Source organism: Loxodonta africana, chromosome 4 (assembly GCF_030014295.1).
Source record: "Loxodonta africana isolate mLoxAfr1 chromosome 4, mLoxAfr1.hap2, whole genome shotgun sequence".
Lineage (NCBI taxonomy): Eukaryota > Metazoa > Chordata > Mammalia > Proboscidea > Elephantidae > Loxodonta > Loxodonta africana.
The window spans coordinates 123,809,270-123,835,458 of record NC_087345.1 but is presented as its reverse complement, the minus strand read 5'-3'; the positions used below and the strand labels follow the sequence as shown (position 1 = coordinate 123,835,458).

Genomic DNA, 26,189 nt, shown 5'->3' with positions numbered 1-26,189 from the left:
CTGGGAAAGTGGAGCATATATTTAACTTGTCTTTACTGTTAGTAACGTGCATAATGCATGCAGCTGTTGTTTAACAGATGTTTGCTACATGTAAATCGACTTCCAAAGTTAAGAAGGGTATAAAATTTTAGAGCTGAAAATGACCTTATAAATGGTATCACCTGTTTTATTTTATAGATGAAAGAATTGAAGCGAAAAATGTCAAGCAGCCTGCCCAAAGCCACATGACTGGGCAGTGACAAAGCATTGCCTCAAACCCCATCTCCTGTGAGTCCAACTGTCTCTCCACTTCCTTAAAGCACCTGTGTGGGAAGCATGAGTTGAATCATCATCCTTGTCAACAATATCCTTGAGTTTGGCATTATCATTGGTGTCAGAGACAGAGTTTTTTTCAGTCTCTCATTTGTGATTCCACAACCTAAGGGAAAACCGGGAGAAAGCTCAAGATGGCCACCCATCTTACCAGACGGAAGAGGGAAATGGTGTTTCCGGTAATGTTGTAGTGGGTCAGAACCTCAGAACTGGTGCTGATTCCAAATGACACATCTTGGAATTTCTGCACCATGCTGCGAAATACAGACACTGCTGGTATTTCCAGATTCTAAAAACCAGAGAAAAAATAAAAGCACAGAGGTTGTTGTGGAGGGGAGAGACACAAACAGAAACAGAATAGGGGAGAGAAATGTGCTCGCTCATACCAGAAAGCACAGACTTGATTTGGTGTTCAGTGAAACAACACTTACATCTCTATTGCAGGCTAAATTTGCAGTGGCATTCCTGAATTTTCCAGGCTGTGTGAATTAATATATAAGTACCAAAATAGCGGCCAAGCCTGGGACTCCTGTCTGAGTTTACCATAGAACTTGCAGTTCACCAGTAGCTGAGAGGGACCTCAAAGTCAAGAGGCCTGGAGAATTGGACTGCACTGTCACTGATGTGCCTAAGGTGGCAGATTTTTGGGGAGCAAGTTGTAGTGGAATGAAGAAATGCAAAAATAAGAAACAGGGGCTGTCAAAAAGGGCCATAAAAGGAAGGATAAACAAAATGAAGAAATGGAAGCTTAAAGTCTTATTAACAAGGGTTTGTTTGGGATGTGCAGGAATAGTCTCTTTTTTTTCTACTGTACATAAATCTGAGGGATCATCCATGGACATACTGTTCACCCATTGCCCAGACTCAACAACCCAGGCTTGTCAGAAGGAGCAGGGAATCCACTTTTGCATGGTGATTTCAGTCCTTATGGAGGAGCTGGGCATCATTGTCCCTGCTGTAACAGGAACTTTGCCCACAGCTGTAGGCAATAAGTGGGAGGGAACATATTCTTTCCTGACATCTCTCTGGGCTGAAGCAGAAGATATGCCAAGAGGAAAGAAGATGGCTAGCCTTGCATCAGAGTCCCTGAGTTGTGCAAATAGTTAATGTGCTCAGCTGCTAACCAAAAGCTTGAATATTTGAGTCCATCCAGAGGTGCCTCAGATGAAAGGCCTGGCTCTCTGCTTCCAAAAAATCAGCCAGCGAAAACCCTGTGGAACACAGTTCTACTCTGACACGTATGGGGTTGCCAGGTGTCGGAACTGACTCCTTGAAAACTGTTAAAAAGTCTTGTGTCCAAGGTGAAGCAGGCTTCCTTGCTCATCTAAAAGCAAGGAGTGTGTGGAGTTCGTTTGAGGCTATGAACAATTGTTAATCAAGGCTTCCTTTTTTTTTTTTTTTATTCTGTTCTTTCAAATGGAATTGTTCACGGATCAAATGATGGCATCTGGTGGCTATTTAAATTATTGCAGACTCGTCCTATCACACCTTCTTGCCTTTCAGAGGGTGGTTGTTTTGTCTATGGCTCAGATGGCTCATCACTGAAAAATGTGCTCCCAGTCTCCCTACCCAACTTGCATCTCAAAGCAGCTATTTCCAGCTGTGTACACAGAATCAATGGCGGATGGTGAGCTGGAATTAATGAATAGAAACAGACAAGGACTTCAATGAGGGAATATGGGCTTGATCAGCTGAGAGAAGGACTGCCAGATGCTACCATAAGGGAAAGCAGAATATGAGGAAATGACACTCTGTCTTCATAGTTGCCCTTATTAACCGTGCAGCCAGTCTGGGAGATGGAGGATAGTACCTTCAATATATAAAATGTCATCCTTTTTCAACATTTCAGAGCAAGCAAAAAGAAAAAGGGACAACCTATTTGGCAGGAGACTGCTGGCTAATGCTTGAGAGGCTTTGGCACACCATGAGAAGTGTTGCCTGAATGATAAAAGTTGGCTCACCCTGGCATATCCAGATACTGATTTAAGCTTCAAAAAAATCCATAGATGAGGAGCCTCAAGTATCAGCCTCAGAGGTCTTGAAGAAAGTACAAAAAAGACAATCCAGAAACTGAGAATGTCCTTAAATAGAGAGGACTTCATTGGCAAGCCAAAAGCGGCTCTGTGCTAATGTACCTTTGCCCAGCTGCTTCTAATGAGGCACCATCTGGTCAGCAAGTGACTGTCAATGCTCCCTTGAGATAGAACATTCTAGCTGTTTGAGGGACTAGCAAGTGGGGCATCTGGACAAACCTGGAAGAAGCCTATGATGGCCACCTCAGCAGCAGCGATGAATTCCTCAGCAGCTGGGACATCTGTGAGCCACGCAGGCTCTTGGGAAGCACTGGGGCCATCTAGAGAGAGAAAAAAGAGTGAAGGAGAAGCAGAAGGTACCAGAGTGCTGAGGGGAAAAGAAACAGGTCTAAGTAATGAGGAGCCAGTGCCTTTCTCCCCCATCCTAAGGCCAAGGAGATCAGTTTCTAAGGGTGCAGCTATCCCTCCATGCTTTTGTGTTTTGCTAACGTATGGAGGTTCGCCTGTCTCTGAAGGGTAATTCCAGTCTTCCCTCCTTTCCACTAGGCAATGTAGGTCTTTATTTAGCATTTCCTGGAATATTTTCTAGTTTGGGAGCAAAAATGTCCAGAGTACTGCCATCTTCCTCCCCTCCCCGCTTCTCCTAACAGCACTCTCACCCAGTGGTCACCCAACTGCTATTTTCTCTTACCTGAGGATTCCTGAACTTCTGCAGCAACTTTTGGAGGCAGCCCACAGGTGAGGAGAAATAAGAGAAACAGGCAAGTGGACTGGGCAGCCTCCATGTCCTTCTCCTGCTCCTTCCTCAAGCCCTGGACTTTGTGTTTGGGACTCGGGGCAGCCACTCTGTAGTTAATTGGCCTTGATGTTGTTCGTGCTCTGGGAACTTTGCAGCTGACTCTAGGGGAAACTTCAACTTCTGAGATAAAAGACCAAGTTCAGTGACAGGGCCTCAGGATATAACCAACCATATGAAAGTCGAGCCAGCTCATTTAAATGGAAACCTTTTCAGTATCATATGCCAAGTATTGACCTAAGCACTAGGGATACTAAGATAACTATGATCTGATATAGCCTCTCCCAGCGTAGATTTTTAGTGGAAGAGGCAGACAAACAAACAGATTATGTAATTATAAAATGTAAAGACGTAAAAAATACAGAAGCTCATAGAGTGCTATGAGACAACGGACAAAATGCATTTAGGAGAATTGTGGGGTTTAGTGAACGCTTTCTTCCTACAGGGGATACCCAAGCAGAGTTCCAGGGAAATAAGATTTTTCCAGGCAACAAAAGGTGGAAGGGAGTTTTACGTGAAGAGCCTAGCCAAAGCTTAGAGATGCCAATGTAACCTGTGAGAGAATTCTACGTGATTCAGCATTACAAAAAGGAAGGGAACGGTGAAAGGTACCAGAAAGGCACCCTGGGGCCAGATCACAGCAGGCCTTGTATGCTAAGCATAGGAGCTTCAACTTCATTTTGTAGGTTAAGGGAACCTACTGAGAAGTCTGAAGCAGGAGAGAGACAATATGTGATTTGGCCCACAGGTGCATGTGGAAAATCTAAGACAAGATTCCCTGTAGGTAGTGGAATTTATAGGTTTCAAACTTAGGAGAAACCTCTCCATGATAACACTGAAAAAAAAAGAAAATGAGATTTTCCGCCATTCATATCCTGAATGCTCACTGCCCATTGCACTGGAAAGGGGGACTGATATGTTCTCAACAATGAAACTCCCTCTTCTACTGTGTTTCCCCCACTCTCAACCCCTCTAGGGGACTCATGAATGTGAACCATCCAGTTACCATGTTTGAAGGCAGAGAGCAGAGAAATGAGGGTCTCAGTCAGAATATATACTTATTGTTTTATTCTTACTGTCTTGTGCTGTTTACAGTGTCTCCCACAAAAGAAGAGCCCTGACTGACAGAGAACATGATTAGGGACCTTCCTTGAGCCAGCAGCAACCACAAAAGAATGCAGGGATGGGAAGGAGCCGCTGGAACCTAAGGCAAAAGGGTTGTTAGTGAGTTTGTCCATTTCCTGGCCTCTAGTTGCTCGAATGGAAACCCTGGTGGTGTAGTGGTTAAGTGCCACAGCCGCTAACCAAAAAAACGTGGAGAGTTTGAATCCACCAGGTGCTCCTTGGAAACCCCATGGGGTAGTTCTGCTCTGTCCTATAGGGTCACTATGAGTCAGAATTGACTCAGTGGCACTGGGTTTGATTTTTTGGTTTTAGTTGCTCTAATGGGATTAAGAAAGGAGAACATTAAATGTGTACTGAGATGGAGAACTTTGGGCAGGGTTTAAGCCTGGGTTTTAAGCCTCTTGTGCTAGGGAGTGCTTTGTGAGGTGGTGTGGGATAAGATGCTTCAATAAGATAATAAGGGGAGCATTGGGAAAGGGCCCAGCTGTGAACCATGAGGAGGGATGAGGGATGAACACTGCTGAAAGGATCTTTCTGGGGGAAGGCATAGGGAAAGGGATGGGCAGGTGCTCTCATTCTGTCCAGTCCTTCTTAATGGACAGGTTCCACTCCCAGGTAAGGTGGTTGTGCTTGTCATCATCGGTGAAGAAGGACTTGGTGTGGTAAGTACCCCGGGCCAGCAGGCCCTTCGGAGCCTCCTCTGTGGGAGTCAGGAACTCATACTCCTCAGGTCGAGGCCCGTAGCTGCCAACCATAAATGATGCCTTATCCACTACGAAGAAAAAAAAGTTCATTAGGGCAAGAGTCTGATAGAGGAGAAAGAAACAGTTTCAATGGGAGAATTTGGAGTTCAGCTTATAGTGATCAAAGCCAAGGGCAGTATTTCCAAAGCTGACTAAACATCAGATTTACTTAGAGTACTTTTTTTTAATTGTGGCACCTTTTAATAATAGTTTACTTTTCCCTGTTCCCGGTATGGTTCAGTAATCTGCTGTGGGCACCAAAAATCAGTGTTTTAAAAAAGCACCACAGCTGATTTCGAGTACCAAGAAAACTGAGGACTCAATGTCCTAGATCAGTGGGGATCTTGGCTCTTTTTATACAGGTTAGCGGTGTAAAATGGTTATGTGCTTGGCTGCTAACCTAAAGGTTGGTAGTTTGAATTCATCCAAAGGTGCCTAGGAAGAAAACCCTGGCAATCTACTTCTGGGAAAAAAATCAGCTATTGCAACTCTATAGGCACAGTTCTATCTGATACACATAGGGCCGCCATGAGTTGGAGCTGACTCGATGGCAACTGTTTTTTTTTTTTTTTGGACAGATTATATCATTAAAAAAAAAAATCAAAATCAGTTGAGACCTGAGTTCTGGGTTCATCTCTGCATCTACCTAAGTTACATAACCAAAAAGGGTCTTGATCTCAATCTCTGTATAATGAACTTTAAGGATCTTCTATCTAGGAAACTATCTTTTTATGTACAAATCAGTGAGGAGAGATAAAGTAACAGCTGACAATCAGGATGGGCAGAATTAATGGAGGGATTAGTTGGATGGAAGGGGAAAATCAATAAGCTGGTAAAAGAAAAAAAAATGGATGAAGAACTGGGACAAATGGTAAAAGTAGCCAACCAAATTTATTTATAAATGAGTAACTAGGATATATATTAAGAATAGTGTGGTAATGGCAAGTATAAACAGAGGGAGGTAGGTAGTGCATAAACCAAAAAACCAAACCCAGTGCCATCGAGCCGATTCCGACTCATAGCGACCCTCTAGGACAGAGTAGAACGCCCCATACAGTTTCCAAGGAGCGCCTGGCAGATTCAAACTGCCTACCTTTTGGTTAGCAGCCGTAGCACTTAACCACTACGCCACCAGGGTTTCCGGGTAGTGTATAGGTGGCCTTAATATGTTATTAATAAGTTTGAAGGAAAAGCTATAGACATGTCATCATACTCTTTCCTAAGAAAGGCAATGTATCTCTGTGGTCAAAGGAAAATAGGAGATTAAACCATTTTTCCATGAGACTAAATACTGGGAAGGCCAATTAAGATCTTTCAGGCCGACAATCTTCTCTGACATTTAAGTACTGGAGTGGCTGTCTATGTTATACAAAATTATCAGACAGTTTTTCCCCTATCCTTTGTTTATTAATTGGGTAGAACTTGCCAATGCATTACTGTTTTACAATGTGGGGGAGCCTCTCAGGTAAAAGGGAAGTGTAAAAACACTCCCATTGCCTTCCCACCTCTCAGTTCTCCCTGCTTATGCTAATGGAAGAAAACTGAAGCCAGGTTCCCCTGGCATGTACAGTTAGGTGCTACTTGTAGAGAACAACTGCAAATTAAACAATGTCATTACGTTTGTTTCAATTAGACAGCTTTTCTCATTCCTAGGGCAAGTAATTCTTTCTATATCTTTGGTAAGAAATTTAGCACTGCTCTAAACTGCCACCCTTAACACACATACCACTGGACAGGTCTTCCCTGTCTTGGATTTCTCTGACTCTTAGGTTTGATACCTATAAATTGCTCTTTAACTTTTGAAAATATTTTTATGTTTTTATGTCATTTAAATTTATCTTGGTTACTCTTCCTCTTTATGAGCAATAAAACTGAATTCCAGAAGCTAAATGCCTAAGGTTAGCAGCTGACCCGAGTCTAAACTAGGTCTCCTGAATGCTGGCCTTGCATCTCTCCATTAACATCTAGATCAAAGGTGTATATGTGCCCTTTCCTTGGTTGGGGGTCCAAAGCTTTGATCAGATTCTTATATGGGTCTATAAATTGTTAATAACCAGAAGTTTAAGTATTACTGAGAAACAGAGTTTGGGACAGTGCAAGTATCGGGTCCCTTACCTTTCATCCCACTCCGGTAGGTGTGCTGAACATATTTCAGGCCTGACACAATATCCTTGTTCACCTGTAGGAGAGAAGGGTGCAGGTAATTGAGGTTTCCTCGCCTTCTGTGCTGATCCCGCCTTGCTGGGTCTTCTCTGAGGTTGAAAGGACTGAAGATTTAGTTCAGAATAAATGTTCCTATAATCATTTGGAAACCCTGGTGGAGTAGTGGTTAAGAGCTACGGCTGCTAACCATAAAGGTCGGCAGTTCAAATCCACCAGGAGCTGCTTGGAAACCCTATGTGGCAGTTCTACTGTCCTTTAGGGTTGCTGTGTGAGTCAGAATCGACTCAACGGCAACGAGTTTTACAATCATTTAGTGTGGTGGTAGAGCAAAGATTACAGAGAGGAGGTCACAAGACCTCAATGTGGCCAATTTGGTTTTAATAATAGGATACTGTAATTTTTATTATTTTGGGGAATGGGTGGTGGTTAATTAAAACCTTTTCTCAATACTCCTCATAGTCTTTCTCCTTTTTGGAATGGTCTTGACTTTGCCTCCCCCATATTACTGGCCAGGAGACTGTCCTTGTCTTAGGAAAGTTTACAATGGTACCAATGGAAAATGTTACGCAAATATCTGAAAACCATAACCTGGGAAATGATCCACCTAGCATATGAAAAGCAAACACCAAGTAGAAAAGCTGTAATGGAAAATCAACCCTAGAAGTTTGTGCCTGCAGAGTAGATTGGAGTCTCGAAGTGAGGAGGTGGGCTCCATGAACATATCCTTCCCCACATAAAAATAATGGTTGAAATCCACCTTTGTCTGGCAAGTACTTTGGATGCCTGTCTTTTTCAGGCGTTGTGTGAGATCCTGCCTCTTTCTCAAGCCTTTGAAAGAAAACTTAGTAGAACAGAATGAAAATGTAAACATCCCAAACACTTTGTTTTTCTATGATTCATTTTACCTGAGTTTGAACTGAGCTTTCTGTTAATTTTATACAGTGGTCATGTCTCTTCAAACAAATTAAAGTGAATATTGTATCATTAGCTGGAGGACTTGGTTAACTGTTCACCAATATGAAGAATTAAATAATCTTCCAGTAATTTCTCCCTAACAATAACTGTCTTTAGCCCCTCCTTTTTTTTTTGACAGAATAATTAAACCAGTCTATTAGTGCTATAAGGTCGCTATGAGTTGGAATCCACTCGATGGCAAAGGGTTATTAGTGCTATACTTTGTTCTGTTGGTAACAAGGCAGGAGAGCAGTGAACACTGCTAGCTTAGATTCTAGACTGCTACTTAGTGAAATCTGTAATACAAGCTTATTAAAAGCAGACAGAATGAAAACAGCTTCATTGAAGCAACTGTGATAAAATGAAGACCAAACTTTCTAATTACTTTGACTTTCGGATGTAGTTTCTAAGAATAGAGAAAATGAATGTATCATTTTAGAAATCCCAAGGCTGGTCCCTTGGGCCTAGTGGGAGAAGTAGCCTGAAGGAAAAAAAGACCTATGAACAAGTATTGTAATGGGGTGGCAATAAGGACTTCAAAACAAAGAGCCTCCCATTTTTCTACTATTCAATAGGAGGTCTGTTTAGTATAAACACATTTGGGATGAATTAAAAAAGAAAAGGATATATATTCATAGTATTCTTTTCGTTGGCTTGCTACTCTTTCCCTGATTTCTCTTCCACCCCAGGAGGAAGAAGCCTTAAAGATATGCATGAAATAAGAACTGGGAAGGTGAACAAAGCTATGTTTCCTTGAGAGGCAGAAGAAAAAGGGGAAGAAAACAAAGCAACCATCCCAGGCCAGGTTTTTGGAGAGAGTGCTGTGAAGTTCCTTGGGAGAGAGAGAATGCCAGAAGCAATGAGAGTGACATAAAGAGAGAGGATTTTAGGACATGTTGCTGGTGCTATAAATGTCAACTTTCTGGGGCATTTTTTTGAGATGTCAGTAAAGATTTAAAAAGCTTTTCAATTAGTTTCCATTTTTGTTCTGACATTTCTTCTATCGCTCCTTGCTGGGTCAGGTCACAGGGTGGGTCAACTTGATATGGGTTGCCCATAGAGAGAGTGGTCTTTCTCCTGTTAGAAATAAGGCCAAAACCTCTGAAGTAGATGGGACTTGAATGCCCACCTCTTTGCCTTCCTCCCCAATACCTGAATGTGTAACCCTGATGCCCCGGTCACATACTACCGCCTTCTGCCCCAGCTTTCCCTCTCATAACGGAAGCCCATGTTTCACAGCTTTCTTTCTCTTCGCATTCATAATCACAAATTACCTGTCACGTTTTACTTGATAACAACCAGCTTACTAAATTGACAAATTAATGCAGTAGCATTCATGATTAATAACTGGCCTGATATGTAACCCATTCTAGGTATATTGGGACACAATGCCTTACCAAACCTGAGGTGCTTCAGCAATACATAATATGGCAGGAAACAAGTAGGTCAACTGTATATAGCACAGTGCCTAGTAGGCAGCAAACCAAAATAAAATCTGTTGCCTTCAAGTTGATTCCGACTCATAGGACAGAGTAGAACTGTCCCATAGGGTTTCCAAGGAGTGGCTGGTAGATTTGAACTGCCAACCTTTTGGTTAGCAGCCTAAGTTCTTAATCTCTATGCCACCAGGGCAGGCATCAACAAGTAGTTCCAGAATGATATTATTTTGAGGCGTATTTGTATGTGGTGGGAAACAATTGTCCGTGGACACCGAACCAAAACCTGTACCCAGGGGAAAGGAGGGCCCAGTGTACATATAGAAAAGGTAGGTGGGGTCTGTAGCCCAGACTTCTGGAGAGTATGGCCAAGTGGGACTGAGGGGTAACCAAGGCAAACACAAGTAATTAAGAGCAAACGGTGCATTGCTAACTTCTTTTATTTTCCAAGTCAAGGTTTTCTTTCTCTTTGATTTTGGCTGCTCATGTGCCTATTCATTGTAAGTAATTAGGTGCCAGTTAATTTCCTATCTAGTTTTGCTCTTACTTGGTCACTGCTCCACAACTATAATTGTAATTTCCAGTTATTTACCAAAGACCACAGCCCCTGCATCTATACAATCATTGAAGGAGTAAAGCTAAGGCCCTATCTTTTCTATTTTTCCTCCCCAATTAATTGCTTCATTCGCTTGTGCGTTTTTCAACATACAGTTGAAACGAAGTATTGTCCATTTGCAAGGTTCTGTGTGAAATATTGGAAAGAAGGTTGTATAATCTCTCCCTGCCTTAAGGAGTTTGGGCTGTACAAGGGAGAAATGATACAAATGGTGCAATACAAAGCAGTGGGTGCTGCCTGGATATGAGTATTAGTAGTTCACAGGGACAGGGATCCCATTGGCTTAAGTGGTCCATGTAGAGTCCAAGGGTAGGGTCCTGGGTGGTAAAAGGCATGAACAAGGTGGTTCTGCAAGAGGTGGAGCTCAGAGTTTGAGAGAAGACACCCTGGAGCCGGGATGTGGGAGGGTGGAGGATGGGACAAAAAAGCATGCTGATATGATAATGCAAATTTAGTCTGTAATTATAGGAAAAGAGTTATACTTTATAAAGGCAAACACAGGGCAAGATACTTACTTTGAAGTGAATTTTGACTTTATATTCAACGCCTTCTTTTAGCACAAAGTTTTCTTTTTTGAGGGCTTCAAGATCCCCTGTAGAAGTGGATTTAGAAAGAGTTAATTCTCCTCAGAAGCAGATACGCAGGGAGACTAACGAAGCATAAGCTCCAGGACGCCTTACAGGGCCTGTCTGAGCAGCATGGTCCCTGTGATCCTCAATTCGAAGCGCTTGAGATTAGTCCCTGAACACACACAAACTTCAAATGCTTCAAGCTGGAGCCTTCCTTACAGCTCAGCTATGAAAGGAATGCCATAGTTTTTTTAAATTAAATTTCATGACAATCCTGAAAAATATACAAGACATTATCAGTAATAAGTTATGAAGATGAAAGAACGCTTTCTAATTGTCAATAATTAAAAAAAAAAAATGAGCTTCAATCAACCATACTATAGGAAAGTCTAGATTATCTTTCTGTTTTCTCTGTTACATATTTTTGGTCAGGCCAAGAAGTGATTAAAGAATGTGCCACCCCTTGTCCTCACAAAAGAAACATAGGAAAACTACACAGGAGTGCCAGGCATTGGTTTTGCTGGATCTGGTGGTATTTGTGGTATCTTCTAGCTTTTAAAAATTATTTTGATTCCTTTTATCATTATAAGTAAATATTCATTTTCATGCTTATTTTTTTAAATTTGTATTTGTAATTTAGTATTATTTTTCTTAAGGAAGTTCACTCAAATTATAAAACCTTCAGGCTCCATAAAACCTAGAGCTGTCCCTGATGCCTGTACACTTTTTAGGGTGGTAATCACTCTCTGTTTGTCTCTCAATGTGATCCTGTATAATTTGGCATCGTGTGTGTGTGTGTGTGTGTGTGTGTTTTGCATAGCTGAGTGCATGGTACTTTCTTTGAAGTGAATTTTGACTCTAATTTAACACCTTCCTTTAGCACAAAGATTTTTTCTGAGGGTTTCAAGTTCCCCTGCACAGCTGGTACCAGCATATATGCATCTAAGATTTACCTCACTAGCTTTTTTTTTGTGTGTGTGTGACAAGAAAGCAATTTGGGTTTCTTTCTGCTGGGACAGGGGACAGAGACTAAGTTTTCTCCATAAAATTATCTGGCTTTTCTGAACAAAACAGACTTCCCTTAGTGCAGATTTGGACCTTATCTTGAAAACTGACAGTTGCACCTGGTACCCTTACACAACTTCACACAGGAAGAGGTCTGAGTCCTGGTAAGTGAGAGAGTTTCTCTCCTGGAGAGATGTTAGAATATGGGGTAGTTGAATTTGTGCGCTGCGTCTGCTCTGATGATTTCAGTTGAACAGGAAGTGTGTCTTCTCAGCCTCTGATTTCCTCCCTCTGATAAAAAAGCCTATATAAGGTAAGGAGTGGATGTGTCCAATGAGAGGGGAACTACCTCACATGCTAAGCTGACTGTTCCAGAGTTCTACTTTGCTCTGTCTCACAAGAGTTCAGTATTTCAATCTGGTAACAAACTTTTTTTTTTTTTTCTCTACAGGAGCTGGGTAGATGCCTTTGAAGATCCCCAGCCTCTTTGTTCTGTGCCCAGTTTTTCATTCTCTCTCAGATACCCATATACCCCATAATTTCCATCTTCCCAATTTTTTTCCATCTCCTCAAGACCTAAAGCTCAGGAAAGGATTTGAACTTTTGTCACAATAAGGTGAAAATGAATAAAAACATTCTAATTTGTACACTTTCAGTGGGGGAAGTTTCTTATATAACAAGAATTAGAACTTTAAGTTAAAAAAAAAATAAAGATCTAACAGTAGAATTTCTAGTGATATTCAGGAGGTCTTAGATTGCTACTTGTCTTTAGGTAAGTTCTGTGACTGATATAAGAACAATATATAAACATTAGAATCCCAGGAGCATACTGCTTGCTTCTTAATATTTTCATCAGTAGCCTTTTTACATGAACAGGAATTCTTCTGCTATCATGTGTATATCAAAAATCTGAAGTAAATATCATAGAAGTAAATACATCAAATGCTTACCCCTGTACCCTCTTCAGTTAAATAAAAACAGAAGTGGGGCTCTTCATTAAGCATGGTAAAGTACAGTGTACTCCGAGAGGAATGATTTGTCAACTGGTACCAGCATATATACTACTAGGATTCACCTTACCAGAGTTTCCTTCTGCTGGGACAGGGCATAGAGACCAAGTGTTCACTACAATATCATCAGGCCCAACTGAACAGAGCAGATATGCCCACTTACCGGTGAGGTCCATGGTGATTGGTTCTGGGGCACTATCACACACCAGGGTTAGCCGGGTGACCGTAACATTGGGGGCTGCTGGGTCTGCAGGATTCAAAAGGAAATGTAACCACAGGGTATAGACACATCTGTAGTGTGTGTATATGTGTTTTAAGAAGGAGAGAAAGAATATATAAAAAAGAAAAGTGACATCTCTATCTGTAATAGAAGCAGAAACATTGTTGTTATGTGCCATTGAGTCAATTCCAACTCATAGCGACCCTATAGGTCAGTGTAGAACTGCCCCTTAGGGTTTCCTAGGCTGTAATCTTTATGGGAGCAGATTGCCAGGTCCTTTCTCTCATAGAATGGCTAGTGGGTTTGAAGTGGATACCTTTCAGTTAGCAGCCAAGCACTTAACCATTGTGCCACCAAGGCTCCTTTGAAACAGAAAGGAATGTGATTAATTCAACATGTTTGGTAATGATGGCCTTATGAATTATAGAGATGCCACTTGGTCTCAGGCACTTGTTGATCTATGTTAATTATCAACAGCAAATATTTCCTGAGTGGCTATAGGTGAGGTACGCTGCTATGTGGGCACAATCCATTCACATCTTGGGGGCATGCCTTGCTCTGCCATCATGTATGTGAATGAATTGAATGGCCCGTGAAGGAGTGAGGAAACGAAAGAGAGAGAATGTGAGCGATTTTGGGGAGAGGGGACTACAATTATAAGTGTCAGTCCAGAATTCTTTGTAAATTCTCTCTATGTGTTATATCTGGCTATTTCAATGCTAACCTGTACCTTATCTACAAAGGAGACTTAATTATACAGTTGGGAACTTTATTCAGCATATGTGGATTGTATCTGTCTCCTTAACACCGGGGAAAGTTGGTACCCTTTCCTTTGGACCCGTTCCTGAATGGCTGAAACTTATGCTTCCTTTGTGGCCCTCTACTGTCTCCTGTTTCCAATACACACATACCTGCTACCACAGGACCATCCCCCAGGAGTGTTTTCTTGTACTTGGCTAGACTTTCGTCATCTTTGTCCATCTCTTGTAGCTCTTTCAGGGACTTCTGAGGTGGGGGCTTGTAATTGAGCTTGCTGTCCAGCTCATCAACATCTTCCTCCAGGTGTGCGTCTGGGTCCTTTTCAGTCATCTTGATCTATTTCAGACAGAGAAGAAAATAGTCCATTAGCCAAAAGCCAGCGGACGTGAAAGATGTTTGTGGAATTGCTGTTATCACTATCCTTGGTTTAGCGAAGTTTCATAATCTTCAGTGATTTTCTGGGAGATTTTCCCTAATTCAACCTCACTACTTTTTCATGAAATGAGAGTATAATGTATTTCAATCATTTATCTGACCTGCCTGAATTTCCTGCACTGTGCCGAGTATCTCCTATTCACTGAGTAAAACTGACAAAAAAGAAATAACTAAGTTGTGAATAGTATAGCACAAGTGAAGAAACATAGCACAAGCAGCTCCTGAACAATGAACAAATAGCTCCCATTCAAAGAGTTATAGAAATCTTTGGAATCCAGCCAGTCTTGCTAATGTCAAAGTTCTGAGCACGTACAATTACAGTATGATGGTTTAAAGAGAAAAGCAAAGTACCTGCCAAAGGAATGGTTTGCTTCTTCCCATTAATTGAATCTTTCCCTGAACTCATGAGAAATTGTAGACCTCTATGATACCTGAGGAAATCCTGGTAGTGTAATGGTTAAGTGCTACACCTGCTAACTAAAAGGTCAGCAGTTCGAATTCACCAGATGCTCCTTGGAAACTCTATGGGGCAGTTCTACTCTGTCCTATAGGGTCACTATGAGTCGGAAACAACTCGACGGCAATAGATTTGGATGATACCTGAATAAGATGTCAGAATGGTCCACATCCAACTTTGCTAATAACTCCTTAAAGGCAGGTAGTAAATTATATGTTTCTCTTTGAATCCCTCGTAACACTTAGCATAGTTCAGGCACTAAAGTGTTCATTGCTTGATTTATTTGGAGTGATTCAAGCCATGGTATATTCAATTACCTGATATGCATGCAAAAGCTGGACAATGAATAAGGAAACTGAAGAAGAATTGATGCCTTTGAATTATGGTTCTGGTGAAGAATATTAAATAAACCACAGACTGCCAGATGGGTGAACCAATCTGTCTTGGAAGAAGTATAGCCAAAATGCTCCTTAGAAGAGAGAATGGCGAGACTTCATTTCACGTACTTTGGACATGTTATCAGGAGGGACCAGTCCCTGATGAAGAACTTCATGCTTGGTAAAGCAGAGGATCAGCAAAAAATAGGAAGACTCTTGATGAGATGAATTGACACAGTGGTAGAACAGTGGGCTCAAACATAGCAAAAATTGTGAGGATGGCACAGGACTGGGCAGTGTTTCATTCTGTTGTTTATGGGGTGCCTATGAGTCAGAGCTGACTCAACAGCACCTGACAACAACAACACATACCTAAAGATCTTCTATTCTTTTGATATGACAAAAAAAAAAAAACCAAACTCATTGCCATCAAATCAATTCCGACTCATAGTGACCCTATAGGAAAGAGTAGAACTGCCCCATAGGGTTACCAAGGAGCAACTGGCGGATTTGAGCTTCTGACTTTTTCATTAGCAGCCAAGCTCTTAACTGCTATGCCACCACAGCTCCCAAAATAATAATAATAATAAAGGACCCTTTAAATTCTTCACTCTAGACAAAATTGTGAGTTAGAAGTTTAGTACTCTTCTATCTCCTCTTTCTGGACCCACTTCTCTTTTGGTACTTCCCTCCTTTCCCCAGGCTTCTAATGACCTTATGTTCCAAGATTCCACATGGTCATTCCTTTGAGTCAGCTTTCTTCCATCATCATCTACATTTACTTGTTCTGTGTGAAAATATTAAGGGAAAATCTAGTAAAATCATCCACACTAAAGTGTTAATGACTGAATAATAGATTCATGAATTATTCCTCTCAGGGCATGTATAGTCAGAGCTTTTCAGAGATGAAATGAACCTTAAAAACACGAAAACCAACCTGTTGCCGTGGAGTTGATCCTGACTCCTAGCAACCCTATAGGACAGAATAGAATTGCCCCACAGGGTTTCCAAGGCTGTAATCTTTATGGAAGCAGACTACCACATCTTTTCTCCCAAAGAGTTGCCGGTGGGTTTGAACTGTTGACATTTAGGTTAGTAGTGGAGTGCTTAACTACTGCAACATCAGGGGTCCTTGAAATGAACCTTAAAACCCAAAAACCAAACCCACTGCCGTCGAGTAAATTCCGACTCACAGCGACCCTATAGGACAGAGTAGAACTGCCCCATAGTCTCCAAGGAGCGCCTGGCAGATTTGAACTGCCGACCTCTTGGTTAGCAGCTGTAGCACTTAACCACTATGCCACCAGGGTTTCCAAATGATATATTGCAATCCCTCATTTTTTCACTGAGAAAATTGTCCAAGTTCACACAGCTGGTTGAGATGCAGTGTCCTAACCAGAAGAAGACATTTCTACTGGAAGAATTTCAGGCACAGTGGATGGTAAGAATGGAGATACTTCGGGAAGCAATGAAGGACTTGGGCAAGAAGATCATTTTATGATTTCTCTCATTCTACTGCCAGTGTAACTCTTTTCCTGCCTGTGGGCAAAGCTTTCATTGTTCCTAAGTGATACAAATATCAGGCAGTATCTGTCACATCTCTTCCTGAGTGACTCCGGAAACCTCTATAAAGCATTCTATGAGTGAAGCTATCTCTGGCCAGAATCAACTTGCGGTTTGGAGTTGCAATGTTAACAGTGGTAATAGGAATAGAAATAATTTGGAAGTGAAGCCAAACAAGGGCAACTTGAAGAGAACCATAAAAAATAAAAAGATATCCCTGGCTAATCAGTCCTCTTCCAGCTAAATAATAAGCCAAACACTATGAGCCTTGCCCAACTCTGAAAACAGCATTGCAGTGCCCAGGTCCACTTTCTGTACAGGAAGGAAACATGTAGGATTGTTCCTATGGCAGCTCTTGCCTCAGCTGCAGAACCACCACCATTCAAAGCTGAGCCTCTAGAGAACAACACAATAAACACAGAGACTTATCCAACTCACATTCCAAACACCTCTTGGCCAAGTGAATGAACTGAATGGAAAAAAAAAAAAAAGAAGGATGCAGTAGGTGGATGTTGTAAGTTGTGAGTAGTTTAAGGACAACCATTAAGGGCAAGTTAAGAGCAAACCAAATGAGAATAATCATCTGGTGTTATCCAGGAGCCTGACCAGATACACAAAGGGGAAGCCACGTAACACACCTGCAGACAGAGCATCAAGAAGGTTATCTACACATGAGGGCATCTAGCCCCCATGGACAGGCCTTTCTGGAATCTATCGCTTGGTTAAAATAAGTCACCTGTTTGAAGCCTGGCCACCAGATGATGACATCACATCCAGTCACTAACTCAGGATGAATTCAATAACCTATAGGAAACTGTGATTCTGCAGCACATAATTTTAATTCTGATAAGAGAGAAAGGGCCAGGGTGGGGTGGGGAAGAGATCTACTTGGCCTAGGACAGAATTTGCCTGGGTGTAACCATTGGCAAGTCAATCTGTCAACTAGGTCTTGGTCTTCTCAGTGATAAATCTGAAGATTTATGTCAATTCTAAATTTCCTTGATTCATTGCAAACAGACGGTCTTGGTTATCCAGTGCTGCTATAATAGAAATACCACAAGTGGATGGCTTTAACGAGAGAGGTTTATTATCTCACAAATTCAGGGTGCCGGCTCCAGGGGAAGGCTTTCTTTCCGTCAACTCTGAAAGAAGGTCCTTGTCATCGTCTTCCCTTGGCCTGGGAGCATTTCAGCGAAGAAACTGCAGGTCCGAAGGACCTGCTCTGCTCCCAGCGCTGCTTTCTTGGTGGTATGGGGTCTTTGCTTGCTTCCCTTTCCTTTTATCTCTTGTAAGATAAAAGGTGGTGCAGGGCACACCCCAGAGAAACTGTCTTTACATTGGATCAGGAATGTGACCTTAGTAAGGTTGTTACAAGCCCACCCTAATCCTCTTTAACATAAAATTACAATCACAAAATGGAGAACCACCACACAATACTAGCAATCATGGCCCAGCCAAATTGATACACACATTTTCTGGGGGACATAATTGAATCCATGACACAGACACAATGAAGCACAAATTTATTCAAATACATAGAAAAGCAGAGAATAATGTGTGATTGCTATATGAAATTATTTCAGTCAAGAGGAGGAAATTCAGCACCACATTAAATTCTCTTGGTTTAATTATAGTATAAGAAAAAGAGATACCAGGCGAGATGACCCAATCCCAGCTCACTGTGGAAAGATGATTAGAAAAAGGTGAAAATGTAATAATACGAATTATAAAGCAATAGAGGACTGGAAAAGCCATCCCTAGGGAAAGGCCTTTTTAAAACAAAATTAAGTTCACAAATTATTTGGTCAGCACCTACAATGTACAAGACACTATGCTTTCTCACATACTGATGGTTAACTTAATCTGAACAATGCAAAAGGGGGCTAGATGCTGGGTGATTTCACCATACTAAAAAGGCCCAGCTTGTTTAACTGATGGTTCTTAACCTTTTTGGGGGTTAAAGTCCCTTTTAAAATCTGTTAAAAGCTACGGTCCTTTTCCCAAGGAAAAAATGAACAAGCCCGTGAATTTCACATACAGCCCCAAGGGTTCATGGGTCCCTGAAGTCCTTCATAGACTCTGTTGTGTTTCCAGCTTAAGAACATGACCTAGAAACTGTAACTTCCTGAAACATGAAGCAGAGAGTTGCATGTTAAAGAGGAAGCTTGCTGCTCCCTGAGGCCTGGCTAGATCTGTGACACAATTTAGCCTGAAACAAAGGATCCTGTCCATCAAACCCAAATGTTTGATAAGTAGAAGTAGGAGAGATATCAGGTAACATCTGTACCTGAGGGAGCGTGACCACAAAGCCTGGCAGTGGGGCAAAGGTGTGCAGTGAGCGGCTTTTTAGGAGGAGAATCTTGTGGTCAATTTATTTTATTTTGGTTATTTATCTCTTCACCCAACTAGGAATCAGAACTCATGGGTTGTCATTCTGGGTTTGCCACTAACTAGAAAATCTTTCAACCCCTATGGATCATTCTTTCCTCATCGTAGGTAAGGGAGGAGATTAGAGCAGACTGTGTCTAAAATGTATCCTTTTCTAAGATCTCTAACTGTATATTTCTCCTGCAGTCTTGTGTCAGCTAAGTTGCCAGACATTTGGTTATCTTACTTAGTTCAGCTGTGTATATAACACAATGGAGTCCCTGGACGGTGCAAATGATTAACGAGTTCCACTGCTAGAAAAGGTTGGAAGCTCAAGTCTACCCAGAGGTGCCTTGGAAGAAAGACCTGGTGATCTTATTTCCAAAAAATCAGCCACTGAAAATCCTATGGAGCACAATTCGACTCTGACACCACATAGGCTTGCCATGCGTTGGAGTTGACTAGACGGCAGATGGTTTATTTTTTATGTAAGAGACTATTTCTCTTTGTGTTTTATTATTCAAAATTTATGTAAATTCCCCAAAGATGCTGCATTTTTAATTTCACAATTTATCTCTACATAACCTCAGGCTCTCTCAAAAGCCTAGCCACGAGTGGTTTATATAGCTTGACAGTGAGTCTCCAAACTCTATGAGTGTGTGTATTTAACTGAAAACATCCTGAGCAGTTATTCAGTTTTCTCTTTTTTATGCTCCCACTTCATGGATGCTTGCTGAAGCGAGAATAGGAATTTTATGGGAACTCTAGAGACTATTTTTCAATCCTATTATCTAAAGAACAACAAATTTTATTATTGATAATAATTATAGCACGTAGTACTAAGTGCTTTGATGAGGATTAGCTCATTGATTCCTCACAATGACCTTATGAGATGGGCATTATAGTCATAATCTTTTCAAATCAGAAAACTAAAGCTCAGGTTAAGTAATTTGCCCAAGAAGACACATGGTATAAGGGACAGATTAATGTCTGAGTCCAGTTTGTCTGGCTTCAAAGCCTAAGCTTGTAGACACCATGCTCTGTTACTTCAGTCGTCTTTATTAAGAAGAAATAGTGACATTATAGAGCTCATTAACCATCCTGGGACTCCACTGGGGGAACACAGGCAGAAGCAAATGCTTCTCTGCAGGCTTTGCAGAGACAGATTTAGCAAAGCAGGAGAGAGGCATACAAGAGGGTTTCGGTGCAACAGTACCCCAACTGTGTCACCTTGCGCAAGTTGCTTAACCTCTCTGGGCCCCAGTTTCCTCCTCCGCAAAATGAGGTCCTTGTATTAGAAGATCTCCAACGCTCCTTCTTAATTCAGATTTTTACCCCCCCAGTTGCTGTTGAGTCGATTCTGATTCATGGCAACCCCATGCGTGTTATAGCAGAACTACATTCCATAGGATTTTCATGGCTGTGACCTTTTAGAAGCAGATCATCAGGACTTTTTTCTGAGGTACCTCAGGGTAGGTTCGGACTGCTAACCTTTCAGTTAGTAGTTGAGTGTTTAACTATTATGCTGTCCAAAGACTGTTGTTAACTGCCGTCAAGTCGATTCCAACCCACGGTGACCCCATGCATGCAGAGTGGAACTGCTCCATAACGGTTTGCAAGGCTGTAAACTTTCAGAAGCAGATCACCAGGCCTGTCTTCTGAGGTGCCTCTGGGTGGGTTCGAACTGCCAACTTTTTGGCCAGCCTTTGAGTGCTTAACCGTTTATGCCACCCAGGGACTCCTACCCAAAGACTAATTGTCCCTAATTAAAAAAAAGTCTGTGAATGAGAAAAGAAAAGAGGAAGTGGAGGTGAGGTGGGGAAGAACCCAGCCATCAGCGCAGGCCCTTTTGGTTGGGCTTTTCTCACCTTCCTCTGCTGCTTACCTACTCTGCCACAAAGAGTGATTTTTTTTTTTTTTTCTTTTTGACTTGGGTTTTCTCTACACCAGGCAAAGTGAGAGGAGAATTAGCAATTCTAAACTGGAGCTTAATATGGACCCTGTACCTGTCAGGCCCTAAAGCACATCAAAACTTTTTTTTTTTATGTGTTTACTGCTGCAGTTATCTCTATTTTCTGCTTCCCTTTGCCCACACAGATGAATTTTCACAGTGAAACCCTCACACTCCTATGTTGACTATTCACCAAAACAATGTCAAACCTTAGATGTACTAAGACTCAATTTTAAAGGCCAAGTTAAATTAGGAGGATTTGTCATGGCATGTATAGGACTTATCACAAACCAGTGTTTTCGACTACAGATTCAGTGAAATTTGCAAGATTTAAGGATTTGTACCAATTTCAGGATAAAGCATACCTTCCTTGTTCATGAATGCAGTTCCAAATGAGCCGAGGTCAAGGAAAGGGGGGAACTCCTGAGTTTAGATGAAACAAACCTTCTGGCTAATTCAGAGAAAGGTGACCTTCATATTTGACAGAACATGGGCTTTGAAATCAGACAGACCAGGGATTCAAACCTGACTCTGCAACTGACATATTACAGGACTGAAGCAAGTTAATAATTGTTCTTTTTGGGCTTGAAGAAAACATAGGATAAGTGCTAGGACTATGCTGGCCAAGAGTAGATGTTCAATAAGTATTTGTTCCCCTCCTTTTCTGCCTTCCCTGCCCTAATGCTGTCTGTGTTGTGTTCATAGCCTCAGTGAACCTGGGTGACCGATGCCTTCTCGGCACCAATGCTTTCCCCTGGATCGACTTCTTCCTCCTCAAAAATAGATTTTGTTTCTTTGGGGAGTACGGAAGAGACAAGAAGTTCTGGGAATTGCAAGGATTGTTTACAGACAGAAACAACCTTAAAATGGGAATATATTACATTTCTTAAAAAAAAATTTTAGAAACTATTTATTGCTCCCTTTCCTAATTGAAGCCAGGGGTGAATTATGGGAAATGACAGTAGACACTGACACAGCTAATGGAGACAATTCCCTCTGGCTCTGGAGCAAAAATACTGTGGAGACTTAGCTGATGTCCCAAAGCTGGACCTGCTAGATCATGCACCTAGACACACAGGCAATGAGTATGAGGCAGAGGAGGAAGAGTAGAAAAAGGGAGGGAGAGAGGAGAGGGAGAGAGAGAGAGAGAGAAAGAGAGAGAGAAAGAGAGAAAGAGAGAGATGCGGAAGTACCAGGAGTAGGGAAATTCCATCAGAGAAGAATTTGTTTAAGCGTCAGTATTGTTCCTCCTCCTCGTCATCTACTCTCTGTTGACCAGGATAGATTCTTCTTTCCCCAAATCTGGGGATGCAGGTCTAGTGCAGGTTATGGACAGTTTGAGCCATCTCTGGAAGACTGTGACATTTCAGAGCTAGTCAAGGTTCTGGGTCTGTTTCGCTGCCTGCCCGATGACTGGCTTATTTGGGAATTCTAAATTTATCCGTTAGTTAAGCCTCCTTGGTCCTGGAATCTCTCCTGGTTTCTCAGTATTCTCTAGCAACATGGAGCAACTTGTATTCCCCAAGATCCTCAGGGCTGCTCTCTACTAAGGAAGTCCTCTGTCCTACTATATTGGCCCCATGAAGAACATTCAGACTTCAAAACTGGATCCAAAGACCCAAACCAGTGACTGACAGGAGAGTATCATGTTAATTACAATAAAAATTAAATCATGTCATCAATTCAGAGAATGGTGCAAATTGCTAGAAGCCAAGTAACTGTCCATTCAACTTCCCAGAGTGCCTACCATGTGAAGTCACTGTGCTGAATACTTTATCAAATATTATTTTAAATAAACTTCAAGGAAAACTGTACATTAGCAAGGCCACTTTTAGGCAAAAATATACTGTATAACTGAATACATTCACAGAAGTTTGAAATAAAGCACAAATGGAAGACAAAAGTAATTTTTATATTCTTTTGTGTTTAGAACATCAGACTCTATAAGAAAGCCCAAGCGAGTTTTTTGGCTCTGACTGTGGAAACCAAAGAGTGTAACACAGCACGTAGTCATTCAGTAAGTGCTTATTGAATGGATGAATGTTGTTGGTTTCAGGAGCAACAAGAGACCCATCTCTGGGTATGCCAGTGTTGACTCTAATACAGAAACCCAGGCAGCAGTACTATTGACCCAAGAACAGAAACACTCAGAATGTGAAACTGAAGCAAATTTCCATGGCACATTTCCTAAAATGCTGCACTGAGATGTTGTAACTAACTGTTGTTGTGTGCTGTCAAGTCGATTCTGACCCATAGCAACCCCATATGACAGAGAAGAACTGTCCCATAGAGTTTCCTGGGCAGAAATCTTCATGACAGAAGACCACCAGGTCTTTTCTCCAGCAGAGCAGCTAGTGGACTCGAACTTCCCACCTTTTGTTTAGCAGCCAAGAGCTTAACCACTGTACCATATCTTTTTTTTTTTTTTTTGATACCAATATGTGACTTCAATCATGTCATTTAAAACTTCTAAACCTTAATGTCCTCCTCCCATCTTCTCAGGATTAAAGTTGAAAAGTTTCTTATACCAGGCCTGACACATCAAGGCACTCAACATATGTTGGTTCTCTTTCCCAGTTTGCTTAACTTGACTCACCAGGCTTCTCTCTTCTTGCTAGCTGAAGCTTGCAATATAGTGTGCATCTATGCATTGGCTCCGGCCCTCACCTTTCCCTCAGAACAACTGCTGTGCTGAGCTTCTGCTGAAAACAGAGCCTTCACGTTGCTCGGGACATATTTGGTGGGGGACGCATTTATGCCCTCAAAACAATGAGGGGCCACATTCTCACACCAGTTTTTTTTTGGGCCATTAGCATGATTATTCTGCATGTATTTGATTTGTGCACATGGATGGAGAATTCACTGCTTTTCTCTAAGAACCCCTCCCATCTCATAAAAGACTTAGGTGATCTTGTTACTGAGTGTTATGGTTTGAATTGTGTCCTCCAAAATTATGTATTATAAATTCTAACCTCTATGCCTGTGGTTATAATTCCATTTGGGAATATGCTGTTTTTGTTATGCTAATGAGACAGGATTAGTTTAGGGTATGCCTTGAGTCAATTTTGAGATATAACAGAGATTAAACAAAGCAATCCAAGCAGAGATGGGGGATGAGAGATGCCAAGCCACATGAAGACCACCCAGGAGCAGAAGCTCAAAGAGACAAGGACCTTCTCCTCCAGCGCCGACAGAGAAAGGCTTCCCCTAGAGCTGGCACCCTGAATTTGAACTTCTAGCCCCCTAATTTGAGAGTAAATAAATTTCTCTGTGTTAAAGCCCACTTATGATATTTCTGTTACTAGATAACTAAGACAGTGAGCTTATGCTGTATTTGGGTTTGGGAGGGGAATTTTCTTATACATTTAACAAAACAAAACAATGGAAAGGATTAATGACGCCTGCCCACCAGTTGCCATTCTGACTCATGGGGACACTTTGTGCACAGAATAGAACAGCTCAATAGGGTTTTCAAGGTTGTGACCTTTTGGAAGCAGATTTCTAGCCCCATCTACCACCTCTTGGTGGGTTTGAACTGTCAAACTTTTGGTTAATGGTCAAAAGTTTAATTGTTTGTGCCACCCAGGGACTTTCAGGTTAACATTGATCTCTTGATTTTCCTTTCTTGATCATTCCTGCAGTAAGGATGCAATATGCTAACCCTGATTTCAGTGACTCTTGGTCTATATGTAAAGGGATGAGTATGGGGACCTCCGCGTGAGAGTCCTCTGCCTTCCCCCTCCTTGAATGGAAGAACTGCCTGAGGCTTATTAGATCCATGCCTCAAGTGACCCTAGGTCTAGAGTTTAATCATAGACTGTGTTTATCAAACATGCTGACTGAGATGTCCTCTAAAAGTAAAGAAGGTTCTTCAGATCATACTTAAAATTCTTCTCCTGTTGGTGGGTGTTGACCTTTCATTGGCTAAATTCAGACCATGACATTTTAAAGGCCCACTGACCAGTTGTTCTAGCTGAGACCACTTGGATTTTTTTAGTACCTGTCTCTTTAATAAGCTAGTTGGTGTCTTCTGTGTTTGGTTTCAGTTCTTTTAGAGGTAAAAAGAGACCCTTTGGCAACAACAGCAATTATCTTTCTGCCAAGTTCACTGCAGGAATTTAATACACAGTTTTTGTTAGTGGCAGAAATTCCATCTTTGTACAACTAATGAGTAAATAATGTGTTCTACCGTATTTCCCCCTTGATCGCTAAATCTCATTGTACTCTAAAGGAAGCTTTCATTTTGCCCTTCTCTTGTATCACCAGAAAATTCTTTAGTGAAAAACAGTTTAATGTTTGACAGCTTTGAATCTTTTTTTTTTTTTTTTTTAACTTTTTTCAACCAGTCTACTTAAAAACAGGAAACCACACATCTCCACCCCAGCCCCAACCCGCCGTCCACCAACATGTTCCATATCAGTATGGATCTATAGTCTTTTTGCTTCTGAGCTTGGCCAAATGCCTGCTCCTACCTTGTAGGAAACCCCTCCAGGTGCACTCCCAGGTAGTTATCCTCATAGCTCCTCTCCATAGTCATCCCATCTCCTAGACTGCAGTGCATGCTCTCCCCTCCCTTGCTGAGCTGTCTCCCCTGAGTCATTGCTGCCATTCCTGCTCTGACTTCCCCTTCTGTGCAGAACTGTTCCACCAGCCTCTTTAGCACTTTCTTATCATAAACTTTACTGCCCACCACACCCTAAAAAAAAAAAAAGAAATCCAGGGTCTCTAGCCTGGTTCAGAGATTCCCTACTTTGCTTTATGCCCATCTGCAGCCTCCCCGACCCGGAGGTATTTCAACTTACATTCAGTGGTTCACGTCTCTGTCCGGGGTGCCTCTCTGTCTCTCAACTCTGACTTCTGAGTACTGGCAGTTAGAACAGGAAGGAAGTTAGTGAGGGGGAAAAAAAAGTTTTAAACCTACTTGAAGAGGAAACCCTGGACCATCTCAAATCCTGTTCCTTTGCACTGCATATCTCCTGATCAGCCAACTCCCAGCAGCATTCTTGTCAATTAATGGCACATGTGGGAGCATGACCGCTCATGTGAATGTGGAGACGCATAACTGTGCATGCAAGGGCACGGGGCAGATAGCAGGAGTATTATGAATAATTGTGCGAATATATCTAAAAATCAAGTCATTCCATTGCATAAGCTTATTGAGGCAAACCAAAAAACTAAACCCATTACCGTGGAGTCAATCCCAACTCACAGCGACCCTATAGGACAGGGTAGAACTGCCCCCTAGGGCTTTCAAGGAATGGCTGGTGGATTTGAACTGCCAGCCTTTTGGTTAGCAGC

The 26,189-nt window shown here is 41.8% G+C and overlaps 2 protein-coding genes and 1 long non-coding RNA gene across 6 annotated transcripts in view; 1 reads left to right on the top strand and 2 right to left on the bottom strand.

The window, feature by feature from the left end:
- ERP27 (endoplasmic reticulum protein 27) overlaps window positions 1–4,084 on the bottom strand; it is a 35,838-nt gene extending 31,754 nt beyond the window's left edge. For 2 of the 3 annotated variants that reach the window (XM_064284545.1, XM_023554599.2), the window contains exons 1-2: window positions 2,565–2,915; window positions 464–601 (exon numbers count right to left, since the gene is read on the bottom strand). In XM_064284545.1, the coding sequence (XP_064140615.1) occupies window positions 464–601; window positions 2,565–2,915 (489 nt within the window). Of the gene's footprint in view, window positions 1–463; window positions 602–2,564; window positions 2,916–3,036 lie in introns of those variants that run through there. The other variant, XM_003405671.3, reaches the window with a different exon arrangement.
- LOC135231229 (uncharacterized) overlaps window positions 1–4,768 on the top strand; it is a 45,735-nt gene extending 40,967 nt beyond the window's left edge. Inside the window, exon 2 of the long non-coding RNA XR_010321889.1 lies at window positions 178–4,768. This is a non-coding gene — a long non-coding RNA (uncharacterized LOC135231229). The remainder of the gene's footprint in view (window positions 1–177) is intronic.
- On the bottom strand, window positions 4,195–25,818 carry ARHGDIB (Rho GDP dissociation inhibitor beta). Of its 2 annotated transcripts, none has more exons than XM_003405672.4 (6): window positions 25,694–25,818; window positions 13,894–14,077; window positions 12,926–13,009; window positions 10,694–10,770; window positions 7,125–7,188; window positions 4,195–5,038 (listed from the first exon to the last, which is right to left on the bottom strand). In XM_003405672.4, the coding sequence occupies exons 2-6, from the start codon at window positions 14,069–14,071 to the stop codon at window positions 4,839–4,841; spliced, it is 603 nt and encodes a 200-aa protein (XP_003405720.2). In that variant the 5' UTR covers window positions 14,072–14,077; window positions 25,694–25,818; the 3' UTR covers window positions 4,195–4,838. The 2 variants fall into 2 exon arrangements, with proteins under 2 accessions (XP_003405720.2, XP_023410385.2); XM_023554617.2 differs by lacking the exon at window positions 25,694–25,818 and adding an exon at window positions 25,364–25,519.
- Between the last annotated feature and the right edge of the window lie 371 nt (window positions 25,819–26,189).

Excerpts from the sequence above, each read along its gene's own strand:
- ARHGDIB (XM_003405672.4), bottom strand. The coding sequence starts at position 14,071 with ATGACTGAAAAGGACCCAGACGCACACCTGGAGGAAGATGTTGATGAG. Across the intron at positions 10,771-12,925 it reads AATCACCATGGACCTCACCG|GGGATCTTGAAGCCCTCAAA; the intron begins GTAAGTGGGCAT and ends CCACTTCTACAG. Across the intron at positions 5,039-7,124 it reads CTACCGGAGTGGGATGAAAG|TGGATAAGGCATCATTTATG; the intron begins GTAAGGGACCCG and ends TTTTCTTCGTAG.